General features: G+C 43.6%; 1 protein-coding gene across 3 annotated transcripts in view; it reads left to right on the top strand.

The window, feature by feature from the left end:
• Positions 1-20,877, top strand: part of LOC147610318 (serine/threonine-protein phosphatase PP-X isozyme 2) — an 81,193-nt gene that overhangs the window by 40,123 nt on the left and 20,193 nt on the right. For all 3 annotated transcript variants that reach the window (XM_086785928.1, XM_086785927.1, XM_086785929.1), the window contains 5 exons: positions 10,081-10,143; positions 10,367-10,452; positions 10,565-10,640; positions 10,750-11,015; positions 11,138-11,216. In XM_086785928.1, coding sequence (XP_086642054.1) covers positions 10,081-10,143; positions 10,367-10,452; positions 10,565-10,640; positions 10,750-11,015; positions 11,138-11,216 — 570 coding nt within the window. The remainder of the gene's footprint in view (positions 1-10,080; positions 10,144-10,366; positions 10,453-10,564; positions 10,641-10,749; positions 11,016-11,137; positions 11,217-20,877) is intronic.

Raw genomic sequence — 20,877 nt, 5'->3', positions numbered from 1 at the left:
CTTTTTTGGTAGCTGGGCTGACAGACCAGCAGTGGGGACAGCTGGCGAGCTGAGTATTTTTGAAAGCCAGCAAACCAGTCCAGGGCACCTAGTTGGGACAGCTCTGCTAGATCCCTTGCCTTTTTTTAAAAATTTTCTTTGTGACAACGCTACCACTATCCATCTGTTGGATTGGAGTTCTGGTAGAGTCAAATCACATCCAATTGTTGCTTGTGTTATCCCATAACTCGATGGTGGCTATCTAGAGATTACTTAAAAAGCATGCTTGCATGCCTCCAGTCCTGATGAGCTGTCCTTGGACCTTTTGCGAGAAGCAAGGCTGCTGTAGCTACTCCACGTGAAGATTTTTTGATGATGTTAATCCACTCCCCCTCCCTCATCTGTGGGACTCCTTGTGCTTTATCGAGTAGCCTGTTCTAGAAGCTATGAGTATGCCCTGGCAGCTATAGTGACATCCGCCAGGTGAGCACAAACTTCGGCAACACACTCTCTCTCTTGGAGTGTCGTTACCATGCATAATTGCATAAAACATGGTTCAAACAAAATGAACCTTAGGAAACTTTTAAGAAATGCTTTATACATTTGAAACATGTTTTTTTTGCAATTTAAAAATTTAAATAACCAGATTCTTGAAAGGTGTGCACCTTAGGCCTCCTTGTTCCAGCTTACAACAGCCTGTACAAGGCGTGAGCTTCTGCCCACTGCTCTTTACCTATAGTTTATGAGGCTACTTGAAGGAGTATGTAGACTGGGTGTAGTTAATTGTGTGTTTAGTACAATATACACAAGGGTTGTTGTGGGATCAAGGTTGATTCCGTACGTACGTACGGATCCGTACAGTACGGTACAGCCATACGGCACGGTACAGTACCGTACTGTACGGATCCGTACGTTTTTTTTTCCCCCCGAGGCACATGACGAGGATGCACTGGAGCTTGTTGCTGCTGAGCTAGAGTTCGATGAAGAGGGCAATGGTATCAATGATGGAGGCATGCTCTCTTCAGAAGACTCATCATCTTCATCTGATGATGAGATTTGAGACTCTTGCGTCTAGACTCTAGAGTCTAGACTCTAGAGTCTAGACAACTGTAGTGTTTCATTGTTTTGCTTTTTGCACTTGTGGACCAGGACATGTGCTGGCAGCTGTAGACATGATATTTGTACTCTCTTTTATCATCTATGACTTTCATGGTTCTTACTTATATCACTATGACTGTTAACATGAGGTATTGTGTAATGGGCTTGGTAACTGATAATTGATTTAAACTTTAAGTAATGAGGTTAAGTCTCTTTATTTTAAGTATTTTGGTTGCTATGTCTACAAAATATTCAGGTTTCTAGGACTGTTTACAAATGGTACGTACTGTTTACGTACCTTAAAATTTGTTCCGTACAGAAGTACGTTCCGTACGTACTGATAGCGTACCGTACACTACGTACCTTACCACCTTGTGTGGGATGTTGTTTCTAGAGAAAGTTTAACATGGGCACGACTTCAGGCTACAAATGGAAAAGAGAATATATCCATATTCCACACATTTTGTCTTATTAATAAGCCCAAGCAAGAGCTTGGAGGGTATCTCCAAGTGGGATCCTTTTTTGAGGTAACACATTGGCTAGCTCAATTAGGTATTTATCGAAATCTCATGCTGCAAATGTTTAGAAATGTCACAGAGGTATTGGAGCATGAGGTTGAATAGAATACAATAATTATATCATGTTTCATATTTGTGAAAAGCCATTGTTTCTTAAATTAAACCCGTAGTAGTTTGTTTTATATTAGCACTTGATGATATTTTGCTTCAGTTAGAAGATAGAGTTCAAGCTATAAAAGTTTAAGATTAGAAATATGTTCCAGAAGTTACTTCAATTATTGTTAGTCATTGCCTGTTCATTATAAATATGGATAGAGAGCTACTTCATTCTAATGCTAATACTCTTGCCAATAGAGTTGATATAGGACATGCAACATGGCAAAAATAATGCTTGTATTTCACATGATTATGACACACTTCCATTGGGGCATCCACAATAGCTTGACTGGCAAATCGGTGATGTCCTATTGTTGAGCAAGTGAAGGTGAACGGGAACTATCCTGAGAATCCGATGGAGAGGGACTCCGGGCAAGAACTGTCAGCGACGAACGACGTCTCTCTTGTCGAGATTCAAAACGACAACTATCGATGAACTTGGAGCAGAAGTTCGTCTGGTTCATCCATACTTGTATTCAGGGGAGTAAAAAACCTTACCTTGGGCTGTGGCACCACTTTGTCCTTGGAATCGTATGGTGCATCAAAACTTGCTTTCGTGATAAGGACCAGATTTGTGAGTTGTGAGTCCATAACAAGTAGCTCTAGGAACCAGAGATAGAGAACACAATAGAGACTTTCCCTGTGCACTCAGTTGGAAGCTAGGGGCTCTACCTTATCGAAACAGTCAACAACAAGGGTGCCATGTGTGCCATGTAGGTTCCCTAGGCTATGATACCAACTATAGAGCTCTTGTGCCTTTGTGCTAGAGAGAAGAGAGCAACCGAACTCAACACACAACACACACAATAGCTGTGAAATTACTCTATGGTATTATGTACAAAGAAAATATTAGAAGCGGAATTTCCAATCAAAGAATCTGACAGAAATGATGTTCCAAATCTCAGCCCAATGCTCTTATTGTAGATCTTCCTCGGCCAGCCCTCACTCCAGAGAAATGCTATGCTAGGCTTGATCTCTTGATAGGAATGCCAGATGAACAAATGAAGAACCAAATCCCTCTTCATATAGCAAGACCACTTCAGGTCGGCCAGCCCCTTTTGACCTACAAAATATTGTTAAAAAACACTCATGTTCTAATTGTGTCCCTAGAGGATCCCCCATCTATGGGTGCCTTGCTTGGGCACTTGTTGGGTCCGCAGATGGGCCCCAAAATTTGTTGTCCAAATTGACCAAAACTACCATAAACCTAGTTATCCATGCGTGTGGAGTTGGGTATATCACGATCCTTTGGCTTTAGGGGATTTTTGTGGCTGTCGTACCGTCAAGATGGCAGTGTTGGATGAGGTGGATGGTATTTTGGGCCACCCATGGTTGTAGGATCATGCGGGCTTGTTTGGTCTACCACAAGGAGTACATGTTGACGATATAGGATAGTTCGGACCGGCATGTGGAAGTTGTCCAGGAGTCTTTGCCATCTCACTCAAGACCTTTTGGAGTTGTATCTGCCTGTAGCCACCAAGGGTCCCCACCATGCAAGCGGATGGGAACTCCTGAGTGGATGCAAGTTGATCAAGGGACTTCAAGTGGACCTAAACGGAATCAATTATATAGGCTGTTACTTCAGTGGCGCACATCAACATTGGATCTAGGAATCCACTGCTAGTCACGATTGGTGGTGCTCACCTACTGGAATCTCTAGGCTTACAAGATGTTGCATGCGCGGAAGCCTTGCCATACTTGATCCAACACAATAGCAAAGAATAGATAGCAGAGAGAGGAGAAAGATGAACTGTATTTGCAGTATTTACCATGATACAAAAAGATGTCTTTATCTGTACCTGCCTAAGAATTGACTATGACATGCCCCCAACAGGGGATGAGATGCCCTATGACTGAACTGAGGCTTTCTATTTATAGGCACAAGAAATTATCCCTACAATGGGCCAACGGCTGTGGCCAGCAGAAATAAGCACAAAATTCAAAAAATATTATTAAATGCTGTTGAATTTGTCTGTCTCAGATGCTCTTGACTTGACCAACAAATGGGTTGCCTTTGGGGACTTCTACTGTACCTGCTGCAGCCCGCTATGTACTCTAATTGTTACCTAATCAAGGATTAGCTATGAGATTAGCCATGTCCACGGTTGTGCAGGTGACATTCTCTTGTGCTAAACTTGATGATGGGTTGGAAACTTGTCATGGACTACTGACTGTGTACTTTGACTGACATCTAACACTTTGATTGAAAACCTTCTCATTCCTCTGATTCCACTCCAAGTCTGGTTTGAGAACTGTGCATCTGTTCCACTTTGTCCCCATGCATGTAATCCCTTTTCCTTAACACAAGCATGGTCTCTTGCTGAGAATGGTCAGACCTGATGCTCCACCTTTGGAACTGATCTGAGAGCCAATGGTATCCTTTGAGCACACAACCCGCGGGCCGTAGGGAATGCTTTCCTCTGCTTTGCTTGCTACCGACCACCTCATTATTCATAAATGTTACCTTGATTGCATTCTTCCATGGATCTGTGCACCTTGCTTGGGACAATCAGTGCTTAGATGGTTGAGCCTGAATGCTTTGATACTAATAATGCATGCCCGGAAGCCTTGCTCTACTTGATCCAGTCCTAAGTGTTATGTACCTAACACTAACCCTCGGGGTTAGAGACTAATCCAACAAGGTTAGGAAAGCCTTAAAGCAAGGTTGGATGAATGGCTAAGGTTCAATATTAATAAATCCAAAGTTATTGGCTATTTATGAATGGATTGTTATTTATAGTAGCAATAAGCACTATAGAAGTGACTCTTGGGTTATTATTTATTCAGTGTGGACTGGACCTAGAACAAGAGGCTTACTCCTCCCATGGGCATGGAAGATCTTAGGTAGTCTTGCTGAGGGCCCTTGTGGGTAGGCACTCATGGTATGGAACGCCAGGGCTGACTGGCGTGGACTCATGGGAGTGGAACCTTTGCCCGCTCGAGGGAGGTTTGCAAGGACATGAACCTACGGTTGGGTAGTAAGCTTAGGGTTGATCTATGGGAGGATTGGTATCAGAGCCATCCTAATCGCTATATGCGTACATTTGGGTATTTGGCATATGCTCATGTGCCAGAGCAACTAAAAAAAAAGCTACATGATAAAGCTATCAAATGCATCTTTGTGGGCTACAACAATGAGAGCAAGGGATAATGTCTCTATAATCTAGTGATGCACCAGATTTTTGTGAGTAGAGATGTGGTATTTGCTGAAAATTCAGTTTCAGCCCATGCTCAACTTGTATATAAGTCATGATACATGCTCACATGATATGTTTGATGGGCTTTTACCCATAGCCATTAGTGGGGATTGAGTTTAGCCAACCCGTATTCAAAATATGCCACTCGTTGAATAGGAACAGCCAGCAAATCAGCCCCCTTCTATGGAAGAGGCTGAAGATGTTGTCAAGGAAGAGCAAATAGCCTTACAAGGAGCCAAATCTATGCCTAGATGGTTGCTTGCAAGATAGCAAAATTTCAGCTCCATTGACAGGAAGAACAAGGGCTAGTTCCAGCCATACATTGAATGTACAACATGGGGAGTCTGCATTTGCCATGGGGGTCTTTTTGATTTAGAAGAGCCTTCTTCTTATGGAGAATGAGCACTTGGTGCAAGCCATGCATGATGAGATTTCTTCTTTCATGAAGAATAATACATGGGATCTTTTGACTTGCCAAAGGGCAAGAATGTCATTGGAACAAAGTGGGTGTATAAAGTCAAAAGAAAAGCCGATGGTACCATTGATAGGTATAAGGCAATTCTTGTGGATAAAGGCTATTGTTAGAAAAAGGGAATAGATTATGAGGAGACTTTCGCTCCTACTTCCAGAATGACTACGATCCGTTCAGTGATTGCATTGGCTGCACATGAAAGTGCATCAACTGGACATCAAGACTACATTCTTGAATGGGGTTTCGCAAGAGGAAGTATATGTGAATCAACCCATTGGTTTTGAAGTTCCTGGTGAGGAACATAAAGTATGTAGGTTACACAAAGCATTGTATGGTTTGAAACAAGCTCCAAGAACTTGGTATGATAAAATACATGTTCATTTGACCAGCCAGGGTTATGCGAATAGTCCACAGTTGAAACTGTAACTCGCGGTGCCTGGGGGACTAGGGCCTTTGACACACTTGTTGATACCATCAATGCATATTAAAACATTTAAACATGGCCGAGCCTTAACACATATCCATCAACACTTTGCATAAAACATAAAAGTTGGACAAAACATCCACAAATGCTGAAAATGAAGCTTGCACATGTGACACCGCATACAGGCCGGAATGGGCCGTCCCCCTTCCCCCCTTTGGAGTATTTTATTACCCAAGGAGAATAGTATCATGTACAAGCTTTGAGGGCCTTACTGTCCGCACGGGTGACATTTCTACAACTTGTGTTCCGGTTGAATTTTATGGTTGCCTCATGTTCGTCTGTGTTATGGCATTTGTATATGGATAATCCGGCATCTAGCCAACAATATAATCCATATACCTCCGTGTGGGTATTGATTCTTTCCAAAAACCATGGGTCTTCATGCAATAGAGGTGGTACAGCAAGTACAACTCTCCATTTAGTCAGTACAACAAGTACAATGGTTGGTATAATAGGTACAATGATTCGTACAACAAGTACAAGGGTTGGTACAATAGGTATAGTGGTTGGTACAACAAGTACAAGGGTTGGTACAACATGTACCTTGGCTAGAAATCATAGTAAAATGATTAAATACCCTTGCCTTCAGTATTTTTTCGTGATGGAAGCCTCCAAAACAGTCCCCAACAGCCGGTATTCTTCATGGGTAGCCTTCAAGAAAGAGAGAAAGATAGTAGCCATCATTAGGGTAGCCTGTAACGGTGGTAAAGGCTAGTGTGCAGCAAGAGAGCTGGAAGCCTTCTAAACAGTCCTCAACAGCCGGTATTGTTCATGGGCAGCCCTCAAGAAAGAGAGTAGCCATCATTAGGGTAGCCTGTAACGGTGGTGGAGGCTAGTGTGTAGCAAGAGAGCCTCCTTTAATGAAGAGAGGGCTCCAATTCATAGATTTGGGGCTCCCATGAGTGAAAATGGAAAGAGAAGGCTATGATGACAAGTGTTACTTCCATGAGTGAAAATGAAAAGAGAAGGCTATGATGACAAGTGCAGAGTCATACAATAGCTGAAGTGACAAGTGTGAGACCACTTGTCTCACTTTGATCCACTTTCTAACAAGTGTCAGGCCTCTTGTCTCACTTTGGCCTACTTTCTTGCCACATGTCCCAATCTAAGAGATGGGTTCTTCCATAAACTTTATCTCTAAAAATATCCCAACTGAGAGCCCATTTGTTATAGGTACTTTGGCAACTCTTAGTATTTGCTCAATTCCAAATGTAATGATGCGAACAGAATTTCCATCGGAGTCGGGCCAAAAATAGTAACCTCCTAAATTTTAGGAGTGTGATCCTTTGTATTCAAGGATAATCATCCATTCCCAAAGCTTGTACTTTCCCGCAACCACGTATCCATCGTGGCCTTGCTAGTTGCGGTGGATACCATCCCTCCGCTTGCGTGGGCCAAAAATCTCAAAGAAACCTCCGGTGACTTTGTCACCTGCTTGGGTCCAAAAGGAAGCTCTAGCATGGTATCCGTACTTCTTTCTCCGCTCCTCTATGGAACTAAGCTCTATACAGGTTGCAGCCAACTGGGCCTCAATCCACGGGCTATCCTGGGTACTCTCCTGAAGCCTCTGCAGCAAGGAGGCTAGGTTCTGCTGACATATGCTCCTCTCCTGCGCTCGGAAGCCAGCTAGTCTGCTGTGTTCGTTCTGTTGTAATAAAGTGTTTATCTCTTTAAGGTTTGTGTCCAAAGCTCTTGTGGTTGAACTAGTATGAAAGTCCAAACTCTCCCAAATCTCCTCTACCCTATTGCAAATCTCGGAATCTTGAATGAGGCTGTGTGGTGCTCAATTGTCTGTCCTACCTCCATGGGTCCTCCAGGGATAGAATGATAGGTGATTGATTGGAGAAAGTAGGGCTTGCTAGAATACCAATCCTTACAGCTCGTCCACAAGTCCACATAAAACCGGTCTAGTCTGGAAAGGTGGGGTTGTACTCTTGTCGGATGGTGAAAAGCACAAACTCCGAAGGCTTTGTCTGAACTCCGGTAAATGCCAAGGGTCTTGTTCCCTCAAAGCTGGAATCAACTCCTCGTAGGCTGTGCCTGAAATTGGAACCATGCCACCTCTGAGTCTATCCTCTGTTGACTCTAACATGTTAAAATCCCCACCCATGCACCAAAAATCCACCTTTGGGAGGGACTGAGGATCGGTACTTTAGAAAGTGGCTTTGCTTGTTGCGGCATTCTGCGCTTATATGTTTAGAAAGGCCACTCTCTTCTCTCTTGATGATCATCCATTGAGCTCTCCCAGTGAGACTAGTGCTAGAATCGACCACTGTAGGTAAGAGATGCTCGTTGACGGAAATGCATATCCCACCTTGGGTCTCGGAGGGGCCAAGAGCATGGGACCAAAAGGTGTGACTCCTTTCTTGAAGGATCTTCTTGCAGTGGTGGGTACGCCCCTTAGAAAGATGATGCTCCTGGAGGAGGAGAATGTCAATGGGCCCACCAACTACGGCTTTGTGAAACTCTTCTCTGAGGACCACCCCGCGCCTCTGTAAGCATTGTGATCCTCCCAAACCGTTCCACCTTGGGTCTCGGAGGGGCCAAGAGCATGGGACCAAAAGGTGTGACTCCTTTCTTGAAGGATCTTCTTGCAGTGGTGGGTACGCCCCTTAGAAAGATGATGCTCCTGGAGGAGGAGAATGTCAATGGGCCCACCAACTACGGCTTTGTGAAGCTCTTCCCTGAGGACCACCCCGCGCCTTTGTAAGCATTGTGGTCCTCCCAAACAGTTCCATGAGACAATCCACATACCTAACACTGGTGGGAGGCGAAACTGTCGGAACTGCCCATGCCCTCCACTAGAAGAGTCTTGGGCATGGGTTTGGACCATAATAGTTAGGAAACGCGCTTGCTACAGGGAAGGAAACTTGGAAACGTTTCCTTGTAGGAAACGCACTTTTTTCAAGCAATTTTTTTGACATTTTTTTTTGTTTGTTGAAATCTGTGCGAAAGTTTTTTATGTAGACAATGTATGGTTTTTTTTTTTTGGCATGGAATGATGGATGATTGGATCATGGATCATGGACAGGGGACCATGGTCTATGAATCATGATCATTTGACATTGATGATGAATGATTATATGGTTTTTGTTATTTGTGATTCAAAGACAGCAGGCTTCAAATTGATGTTTCCATGTATTCTATGTTATTTTTACATATTTTATTACAGTATATATTTGAAATTTTGTACATGCAAAAACCTGTAGACAGGAAACTTTGGGCTGATTTTACGAAACGCGTTTGAAACTTTTAGGAAACCCGTTTCAAACAACCCCATAACTACTATGGTTTGGACATACTATTTCTTATGCGTTAAATGTCCTTGGTTTATTAAATTGTTGGATTTTGCTTTTACTGTGGGGGCTTTAGGACCCACTTGCAAAACCCATAACACCAAATTTTTAGTGCATAGAGTGAACCACACGTGTGTCCTGGATGTCTTCTAAACCTGTAGATATTCACATGCATGCATCCATGCAAAAACAGCATCCACACAATTCATTTCTCTGGCAACAAGCAATATGACATAAATCACGTCAAGGAATTTATCAAGGGAAATCTCCATCTTACCCCCCAATCCTGCCTTGGCCGCCCATGGCCAACTGCTATGAAGGCACCCAAATGTATGGGCTCAGTTCACCCGAACATATGGGCATGGTCCATGGCTAAATTGTTTCACACGATGACATACAATTGTGTGCTGATCCAAAAGGCATCATAGTTCCGAGGAATTTACGGTCATGGTTGGTGACAATAGCACACCAAGTAGAGGGGAGGAAGTTAGCAGAAATGCAGAGGGGGTGACAGCAGGTCACATGGAGGGAAGCCGAGTTGCGATACGGCTGGTAGCTCTAAAATCCTCTTTCTTGTTATTTCAGCATCCCGTGTATCAGAAGATTTCAAAACAAAGTGACCAGCTCACTTCTTTCTTCTTTCAGTGTGCTTAACGCACAGGTCATAGTTCTAGTTTTCTACCCATTTTATACATGGCATTATTTCATTTAATTTATGGCCACTTATGCTTGCCTGTCACTGGTTTTTATTATGGTTTGTTTTTACTGAAGGCTTGTTTCACTATGCACTCACGTGCACGCTCCGCGCACACGTTGGAATATTGGATGCGCTGTATTTGTTTGAAGGCTTATGTCTTGATGGTGTTCGTTTGTAATTCAGGTGAGGTATCCTGACCGGATCACACTTATACGAGGCAATCATGAAAGCAGACAAATTACACAAGTTAAGTCTCCGGAGGCTGTTCTTGCTGCTGATAATTTTGGCTCTTTTTTTTGTTCACCGTGGATATTGATAGTTTTGTTTTCACATATATTTTCTTTTTGTTTTTGCGTGGCAGGATAATCTTGTTTTTTAAATCCAGATGAAAGCCTTTTTGAAGGCATGACATTCTCACTTCTGCAAGTGAGGATTGTGTCACTTAAAAGGCTCTAAAATGTACTTGCAGGTGTATGGGTTTTACGATGAATGTCTTCGCAAATATGGCTCAGTAAACGTGTGGAGATATTGCACAGATATTTTTGATTATCTAAGGTTTGTTGCACGTATTTGCATTGTATCTATTGGTCGTGCATGACACCTCGCACTATTGTGTGCTGGTTATGCTTCTTGATGCTCTACAGCTGATGCCCAGTTTTCATGACAGTCTCTCAGCTTTGATTGAAAACCAAATTTTCAACGTCCATGGTGGCCTTTCACCTTCTATCAATACCCTAGATCAGGTGGGTATTTGTTGCAGCAATCACTAGGAGCGTGAGGTAGGTTGATGTGTAACAAGAAGAAATCATTGTAATATGAGATACTAAAACACCAACCCTTTGATTGGACCAGATCAGGATAATTGATCGGAAGCAAGAGGTTCCCCATGATGGTGCTATGTGCGATCTTCTCTGGTCAGACCCAGAGGCAATTGACGGCTGGGGTCTCAGCCCAAGGGGGGCTGGCTTTTTGTTTGGTGGCAGCATTGTGACTGAGTTTAATCACACAAATAAATTAGAATTGATATGTCGTGCACATCAGCTGGTCATGGAAGGCTACAAGTGGATGTTCAATAACCAGATTGTGACTGTATGGTCGGCTCCGAATTATTGCTATAGGTGCACATGAATAGTTGCCAGACAGAAAACAGTTTTTGGCATCATGAATTTTTAAGAACAGTTTTTTGCCTTGACCACATAACTTTGTGATTCTTACCTTTTGTTTGTTGTGCATTTTATAGATGTGGCAACGTTGCTGCCATTTTGGAGCTGGATGAGCATTTGAATAAGAAGTTCAGAGTTTTTGAGGCAGCACCACAGGTAACTGGGATAAATGTGACCTCTCATCTTCGTTCTAGTGCATATGCCATCTGTGCTTACTCATTTTTTAGGTGATGCTTCAGCTGGTTACACTCAGGTTTTGTATCATTGCAATTGTTGAGGAGTCTTTGCGTTTTTCAAGTGTTTTGTTTTGAAGAATTCACATGCATGTGAGCATTCCTGCGTGCTTTTTGCTTTTTAATCAACTTATGGACTTGTCACTTGGTAGGATTTCTGTGAAATCAGATGCAAAGATTAAGTTTACCAGATGGTGCCATGAAAAGGAGAGATTTCTGTGCTTTTTTTCCTATATGCAATAGGGTTTTGGGTCAATTGTGTTCATGTAGCAGTCCTAGCGTAGCGTTTATCCCTGGTGTGAGAGGAGTGAATATTAGCTTGTTCATGGTCCCATATCTTGCTGGTGCTTCTTCCAACTGAAAACATTCTTTGTGCCTTTCTGTAAATATAGGGAGGTAACCTTAGTGAGCTTCTGTTTGCAGTTTGGTGCTCTGATCTTGCCAATGAATTGCGCATAAGAATTACTACTTTTGTAGTCAGGCCATCAAACAGAGATTTCAGAGTGATTCATGAGCCAAGGGCTAGGCAAGAATAGCAGTTACTTGTCCTGGAAAGTCACTGGGGTGGAAGAGGCAGGGATGGCGGTGATCCAGAAGTGGGTGAGCTGAAGTGCCAGCACCTAGGTTATAACGGACACTGTCCCCCCCCCCCCCCCCCCCCCTCCCCAAAAAAAAGCTGGTTCCTATTTTTTTTTCTGCAAAATTTGGCGGAATGGACACATGCTTTACAAGCTTGTACAACTTTTTTCCGTATAGGCCATACCGTCATATGGATGTCCGTGTAGTGTCCATACAATTGTATGAACATCCACATCTGTGGTTGTATTGGTGCTTGTATATGCGCATGTTGGTGATCAGGAAAGCTGTTTTTTAATGGCTGAAAGAGAAGGGTGGAAAAAGAGCTGCCATGGGTGCTTGGATTTGCGAGGGGCAAGTTGCTTTTCTTAAAAGAAAAGCAAGGGAAGTAAATCTACCACACATCTGCTTTTTTGGCCATATAATTGATTTAGGGCTCCATATATGGAGACTGAAGTTGTGTGTTAAAAGTGGTCGGTTAAGAAAGCAAGGAGGAGGCACTTTTTATACCTGTTATTTCTTACCTTGCACATGCTTTTTCCAAAAGCGCTTCTCTTATGCAGCCATCAGTACACCTCTTAATTTATCTCTAGGAGCTGATCGCCATAAGTCCTCGGAGAGGAAACTACTACTTTTGCCACCGGAACAGTTGATTGCTTGGAAATCTTAGCGACCACACGGAAAGCATGAAAGGTATGGAGACAGCTTGTAGTTGGCTTACTTTGCAGCAGGAGAAAGACAAGCTATCTTCATGGAATCAATGGCTAGTAATGACTTGGAATTTGTAAAGCTATCTAGATCGCTTCCATTGCTTTTTTGTGGTAGACGATTAGGAAAGCATAGTCGAGAACCCCATGGGGTTGGATCTGATTGAGGTGGAAGTCAAGGAGCCGTGTACCACCCAATTGGCACAAGTAGTTCAGCTTAAAGAAGTCTCTATGGTGCTAGGAAAAGTCCTCACTGTTTGGAATTTTGACTGGGTCCAAGAGTGGCTTTTCAAGGCCGATTTCAGTAATGAAATAGCGGAGGAGATGTTTCAACCATCTCAGATGCCATATTCAAGGCTACCTGAGAACTCTTGTTGAGAACCTGTTTGGTGCCTAAGCATTCTTTTTATAAATCCCGCGTTTATGAATTTATTCCTTGAGGTCTTTTAAATCATCAACTTTGTGTGTGAATCGACAATTTATATATTGCAAAATTTATTTGTTATTTTTATTTCAGTGCATTCTCTATACATACTACGTTGTGAATTGATTATTTATTGCAGTTTGTAGAAGGGCATGAAACTTTGGTATGGCTCGTCCATACGTTATGGATTTCATGGAGAGTGGTATGTGGCTCGTTCATATGTTATGAGCATGGAGAGGGGTGATATTGAGCAGGGGCATCTCAGATGCAAGGGGTGAAGAGATGATATCCTGACATGTGTTCATTTGAAACGGACAACTCATGGGTGGCCCCAGTGAGAAGGCCTAGTCCATGGTCCTAATCCAGTGTTGTCTCCGAGATAGTGGAACTTGTCAAGGTGTCTTGAGCATTGCAGCTACGAGGATAGAGGATTTTCTAGGGATATAGTGCTAGTGTTGAGGATAACATAATCTCACCGGATTAATTAGATAGTCCCTCTCATGGTGGTTGTTGGGATATATCGGTGCCTCTGTGTGTGAACGGCCCCTCAAAAGGCTTAGATGTGTGTAAGTGTGTATTAGTGGGTGAACCCACCCTTATATGGATAAGGGTGCATTAAATAAGGGTCAAAGGGTTTGGCATATTGAAAGGGCTATACATGCGAGGGCCTTGTACTTCATTTTACACAATCAATCAATCAAATCTTGATCATCATCCTTGTTGTGCAATCACACCTCTTTAGCATCTCTCTCTCTCTCTCTCTCTCTCTCTCTCTCTCTCTTTTTCCATCATAACCATAGCTACCTCCTTTGAACCACCATAGCAAGCAGGTTGTACCAACAATTGGTATCAGAGTAAGGTACTTCAAGTGCAGACCAACCGCCCCCTATCCGGGCTGCCTTCTACCCACTACTCTGCCTTCTCCGTAGCTAGCTCCTGCCAGAAAACCCTAAGTCGGCCTCTGTCGCCTTCATTGACGTCCTATAAGGTGCCTTCCATCACTTCTGGTCCCTCTGCGCGCAGTCTTCTGTGGTTGCCTCTAGATAGCGTGCCTGCACCAGCCAGTACCACAATAGCTGTCTTTATATTTCTATGCTCTCTGTCAATAGAAGTCCCATGTATCTACAAATGCCACAGGTCTCTTAGTTTCTGATGTAGCATAGTTCTATCTAGTCAATTCCATCGCTGAGTTCACCGACATCGAGATCTGTCAGCTATTTCTGTTTGGTGTCTCCCGACAGCTAGCACTCACAGCGTGCTACTTTCCAAGCTCATTGCTTTCCACTAAGGCTTTTTTAAGCCTTAATATATTAAGGCTATTAAGCCTTAGCACTAAGGCTTATTAAAGCCTTCGAAGCAGCTCGCCAGTCTCCGTCAGAGCCCGCCCGTTGGCTTGTGAACATGCCTCAGCTTGACCTGCAGCGACCAGCACCTTGGCCTATCATCAGCATCTTCATCATCAACAGGGCAGTAGCAGCTGAAAATGGTAAGTGCAAAAAAAATCCTAATTTTTCAGATTTGGGGATTTTCAAAATCAGGTACAAAATTGCTTAGTTAAAGTCTCCAGCACAATCGATGGAAATTGGGAGTTTTTAAATTGAAAGCCAAATTCATCAAATTGGAGCTCCTGCACTTTATAAAAATTGGGCATTTCTTGAAATGTACTGAAAATTGTCTAATTGTGCACTATGTGTACTAGTGCAATATACATGTGTGATAGGGGAGTCACACACTCATGCCTTATGAGTTGACTTATCCCCACAACTCTCTCTCTCTCTCTCTCTCTCTCTCCCCCCCTTGTTTCTCTGTGTATGTTTCCCACATGAATTACTCTAACCCTAATTACATCTCTCCCACACAACTGGATGTATATGTGGCCAGGGGGAAGCATCGTGAACACTCTGGATGCCTTCATGTGCGTCAATGTACCATGTATGATCAGAAATTGATCTTAAATCAAGGGGCTTTTCAAGTTTGTATGCTTGTTGAGCTTGGCAAAGCAGCAGGCAAGACATTTATGCCTTGAATCCTCAAAAATCAGCTTGCAGTCAAGGGGCTTTTGCCCAATTTCTGTTCGGGACTGTTGTATGCAGTGTACAGGACTGTAAAAGTCTGATTTTCACTCATTTGGACAGCCAGGAAAGCATTTATTGCTATTGTACCTGCTGGTACAAATTTGGCACAGCTTTGTGCAAGTTTTGGCATGGCTGTACACTGTTTTGAGTGACCAAAAGGTTCAATTTCAGCTGTTGTACTTGCCGGTACAGGTTTGGTACATCATTGGTGAGCACTTGGTACTGCTGTACAGTACTTTGGAAGGGCAACAGAGCACATTTAAGGTGCTGTCCAAAGTATGCAGCAACCAGATTTTGGTGTTTTCATCACATAAAGTGGGAGAAAAGTTGCATTTGTGCTTCCGCAGTGGGAGATAAAGCTTGGGAGAAAAACTGTGAGCACTGTGTGTGCTTTTGGTGCAGTGTTTGCACATTTTGCAGGGAGTCAGGCATTGACAGGTTGCATATTGCTATGGCAACCACAGGTGAGAGCTCTTCATTGCTTCACATCAAGAAGCTTGAAGGCTCACATAACTATGATATTTGGCAAACCCAGTGCTACAATGTGTTGCTCCAGAAAAAGCAGCACAAGCCTATCAAAGAAAGGGGTGTAATGCCCGCTTCTCTTACTGCTGAAGAGTGGGAAGATATGGATGAGCTGGCAAGATCTACTATCATGTTGTCTGTGTCAGACTCATTACTTTTCAGCATTCGTGAAGAGAAGACAGCTTGGGGAATGTGGCAGAGATTGCAGGACTTGTATGCCCAGCAAAGTGCCTCAAGCAAAGTGTATTGGTTGAAGAAACTCATAGGTCTTCAGATGAAGGAAGGGACGTCTATGACAGCCCATCTAAATGAGTTTAATGGTATTGTCAGCCAGGTCATTAATCAAAAGTTGGCAATGGACGATGAGTTCAAAGCCACTTTTCTGTTATGCACTTTGCCAGAGAGTTGGGACACATTCAGGACAGCCACTAGCAATTCGCATGCTATGCTGTCATATGCAGATGTTGAGGGTGCTCTTCTTCAAGAAGAGATGAACAGGAAAAACAACTCTGTTGGAAAGTCCAATGCAATGAATGCACGTGGGAGATCCCAGCAAAGGGGGAAAAGCCAAGAAAGGGGAAGGAGCAAGTCTCGCTCTAAAAAGGATTTGGAATGCCATTATTGTGGCAAAAAGGGACACATTAAAAAGCAATGCTACAAATGGAAAAATGATCAAAAGGAAAAGGGAAAAGGCAAAGACAAAGAGAAAGATGAAGCCAAAGATGTAAAGCCAAAGGGCAAAAGTGGAGTCAAGATTGAAGAAATCAATGTGTCACATGCAGGTGGCAGTGAGGATGAGGTCCTATTTGCTTCTTCACTTGATGCCCATTCACTTCTTACAGGTGGTCATGGTATGCACTCATGGATCATTGATTCAGGTGCCTCCTTTCATGTCACAGGTTGCAGAGACTTGTTTGTCAGGTATACTGCTGGCAATGAAGGAGTGGTTTATTTGGGTGATAACCATGCATGCAAGATTCTTGGTAGAGGTGATGTGAGGCTTGTGTTTTCAGATGGCTCACAGCTTATGCTCCATGATGTCAGGCATGTGCCTGAGATCAAGAAGAATCTGCTTTCTACTGGACAGCTTGATGATGCTGATTATGTTACCACATTTGGTAGTGGAAAGTGGAAAATTAGTAAGGGCTCACTGGTTGTTGCCAGAGGCTCTAAGGTGGACACTCTTTACTTTATGCATGCAGGTGTTTGTCACCATGCTAATGTAAATGCAACTGAGCTGCCGGAAATTTCTATGTGGCATAGCCGGTTGGGACACATGAGTGTCAAGGGAATGGAGCAATTGTCTCGTTTGGGTTACTTGCCTTCTCTAAAGTTTTCAAGTTTTCAATTTTGTGAGCATTGTATATATGGTAGGCAACTACAGTGCCCCCACAAGAAAGCTCTTGGACAGAAAGATGCTCAGTTAGAGCTTGTGCATACAGATGTATGTGAGATGCCTCAGCTTTCTTTGGGAGGGGCAAAATACTTTGTCTTTTATTGATGATGCCACACGTAAGGTGTGGGTTTATCCTCTTCGTTTGAAGAGTGATACATTCTCAGTGTTTGAGAAGTTTGTTGCTCTTGTTGAGAATCAAACTGGCAAAACACTGAAGGCTTTGCGTTCCGACAATGGTGGAGAGTATTTGTCCAAACAGTTTCAGGACTTTTGTGATGCTAAAGGCATCAACAAGGAGCTCTCTACTCCTTATGATCCTCCACAAAACGGGACAGCAGAGAGGATGAACAGGACCATTCAGGAGAAGGTCCGTTCTATGTTGTCACATGCTGCATTACCTCATGGTTTTTGGGCTGAAGCTGTTATGACAGCCGTTCACCTTATAAACAGGTCACCTAACACGAGGCTTGGTGGGAAAGTGCCAGAGGAAGTATGGACAGGGAAGCCTCCGTCATACAAGCACTTGAGAGTGTTTGGTTGCGTTGCATACGTGCACATACACAGGGAAATGCGCACCAAACTTGATCCTAAGTCTCACAAATGCATATTCCTAGGATATGGTGACAAAGGTGAAATGGGGTATAGACTTTGGGATCCCATGAATAGAAAGATCATACGCAGCAATGATGTCATTTTTGATGAAACATGCATGTATAAGGAGCCTGCAAGGCAACAGGAGCCTGGCAGAGTCATCTTTGATGATGATGGACATCATGGACAACAACAAAGGGCTGTAAATCAGCCATTACAGCAGGAAAACCAGCCCTTAAATGGTGCTGAAAATGGTCCAAATGGACAGCCAGAGATGGCAGAAGATATCCCTATGGATATACCACAGTTAGAAGAAAAACCGGGCATGATTTTTCAGCCTTATGGCATGGAACAGGAGCCACCAATGGGTGATATGCAGGCTGGACAGCAACCTGCAAATGATGGTCATTGGGTACGGAGGTCCACAAGACCCTCCAGAGCCCCTGACAGGTTTGTTCCAGGGGTTGACTACTTGATGCTTACTGACTGTGGGGAGCCCTCATGTTATAAAGAGGTTTTACAGAGGGCAGACAAAGCTCTTTGGGAGCGTGCCATGAAGTCAGAGATGGATTCTCTGCATAAAAATGGAACTTGGAAGTTGGTGCATTTGCCTGCAGGCAAGAAGGTTTTGCCATGCAAATGGGTATACAGGCTCAAAGTTGCACCAAATGCAAAGCCAAGATACAAAGCCAGAATAGTGGCTAAGGGCTTCAAGCAGGAATATGGTGTGGACTTTGAGGAGATCTTCTCTCCAGTGGTCAAAATGACCACACTTAGAGCTGTGTTGGCTTTGGTTGCGCATGATGATCTGGACTTGATTCAGATGGATGTGAAGACTGCTTTTCTTCACGGTGATCTCCATGATGAGATATATATGCAACAGCCAGAGGGTTATGGAGTGAGTGGAAAGGAGAAGCTTGTATGCAAGCTGAAAAAGAGTCTTTATGGGCTCAAACAGGCACCAAGGGAATGGTATCATAAATTTGATACATTCATGAAATCCCAGAAATTCAGGAGAAGTGACATAGATCACTGCTTGTACACCAAGAAAGCTTTGGATGGCAGTCTATTGATCCTCATCTTGTATGTTGATGATATGTTGATTGCCGGGAAATCTCGTAAAGAGATGGATGCCTTGAAGCAGAGGCTGTATCAAACCTTTGATATGAAGGATTTGGGTGACGCAAATCACATTTTGGGTATGCGGATACTTCGGGACAGAAATCAGCATGTGTTGTATTTGTCTCAGAAGGAATACATTGGCAAAGTTTTGCAGAGGTTCAATATGGACGGGGGGAAGAAGACTAGTACTCCTTTGCCTCCATATGTGAAACTCAGTGCTATGGACAGCCCACAGTCGGATAGTGACAGGGCTGATATGGCCAAGATTCCGTATGCTTCAGCTTGTGGCAGTCTCATGTATGCCATGGTTGCTACTAGGCCGGACATTGCATTTGCAGTGGGAGTGGTTTCTAGATACATGGCCAACCCTGGCAAGAAGCATTGGGAAGCAGTGAAAGGTGTCATGAGATACCTGAAGGGCACACATGATATGTGCATTTGCTTTGGCAAACAGGATGCATTAGTGCATGGTTACACGGATTCGGATTATGCCGGTCATCTAGATAACCGGAAGTCTACTACCGGTTATGTGTTTACATTCACAGGAGGTGCTGTGTCATGGATATCCAGGATGCAGAAGTGCACTGCCTTATCTACTACAGAGGCCGAGTATATTGCAGCCACAGAGGCTTGCAAGGAGGCATTATGGCTATCTCGGTTAGTGGTTGATTTGGGTTATACAGGGGATATTCCATTGTTGCATTGTGACAGTCAGAGTGCCATTCAGTTGGCAAAGAACCCTGTTTTTCATGCAAAGACGAAGCATGTGGATGTGAAGTATCACTTCATCAGAGAGGTGTTAGAGAACAAGCAAATTCAGCTTGTTAAGATTCATACGGATGACAACCCGGCTGATCTGTTGACAAAGAGTTTGCCTCCGGAGCGGTTTGCTCATTGCAGACACTTGATGGGCATTGGATGAGGCCAGTTTCAGCCTTGATATGGCCTTGTATATTATCATGTACATGCTGATTTTTCTTTTCCTTCATTTAAGGGCACTTTGCCTTTAAGTGGGAGGTTGTTGGGGTAAAGGCGTTATGCCCACCCTTATAGTGTGTACAAGCCCATAAGTTATAGTACATAGTACACTTAGTACTTTTAATGTACTAAGTGCACTATGTGTACTAGTGCAATATACATGTGTGATAGGGGAGTCACACACTCATGCCTTATGAGTTGACTTATCCCCACAACTCTCTCTCTCTCTCTCTCTCCCTTGTTTCTCTGTGTATGTCTCCCACATGAATTAACCTAACCCTAATTCCATCTCTCCCACACAATGTATCCATTATCAGAGCATGACGAGTAGGCATAGATGAAACCAGAGCGAAGATATTGATCATCAGGTTTGGTGACTTGGAGAAGAAGAAGGCCTTCCTCTCCAAAAGGATGGCTTTTAAGGGAGAAAAGATTTATTTGGATGAGGACCTTACACCGGCACAGATAGCACACCGGAAGGAACACATGCCGCGTGTGCTTGAGGCAAGGAAAGATGGAAAATGGGCGGTATACAGAGATGGCGGAGTCATCATTACTGAGAGGGGGCCCGCTTGACGGTGTGCGGCCTATGAGACCTTGCGATTCACGGTGTGGAATTGCATCGGAGCCCTTAGAACAAATGCGGGATACTTTGAGGATACTTTCAGACATAGTGATATTGCTATATATACGGAGACCCATCAGTGCACAAACAAGAGGCTTCCTGACGTACGGGGTTATAGATGGGAATCAGTTTTCCGCCCTCAGCCACGCATAGTGGGAGGTACTAGAGGATCTGGAGGAGTGGCAATACTTTACAGAGAGGAGCTTCGTGACAAAATACATGTGGTACATAGAGATGCAGATGCGAGGTACATGTGGGTCCGAATATGCAGAGGGGCTCCGTGAGCTATATGTGGCGGTATGCTACTTTTCCCCAGTCCACTCCAAGTTAGCACCATCGGGAGAGTCACCCTATATACCACTATATGATGATATCATGAGGTTTGTCAGCATGAGAGACATATTACTGTTGGGAGACTTTAATGGACGTACATGCACAGAGCAGACAGAGCTGTATGATACTCAAGAGGCTATGTACCGGGAGATCATGGCAAAGGATGTAGGGTTGTAGACATCAGCACAGGATGAGGGGGAGATTACAGATTATGGCAGGCATTTTCTCACAC

Source organism: Cibotium barometz, chromosome 49 (assembly GCF_041138505.1).
Source record: "Cibotium barometz isolate CiBa-2024 chromosome 49, ASM4113850v1, whole genome shotgun sequence".
Lineage (NCBI taxonomy): Eukaryota > Viridiplantae > Streptophyta > Polypodiopsida > Cyatheales > Cibotiaceae > Cibotium > Cibotium barometz.
Note: the sequence above shows the minus strand (reverse complement) of the source record. Positions and strands in the feature narration are given on the sequence as shown.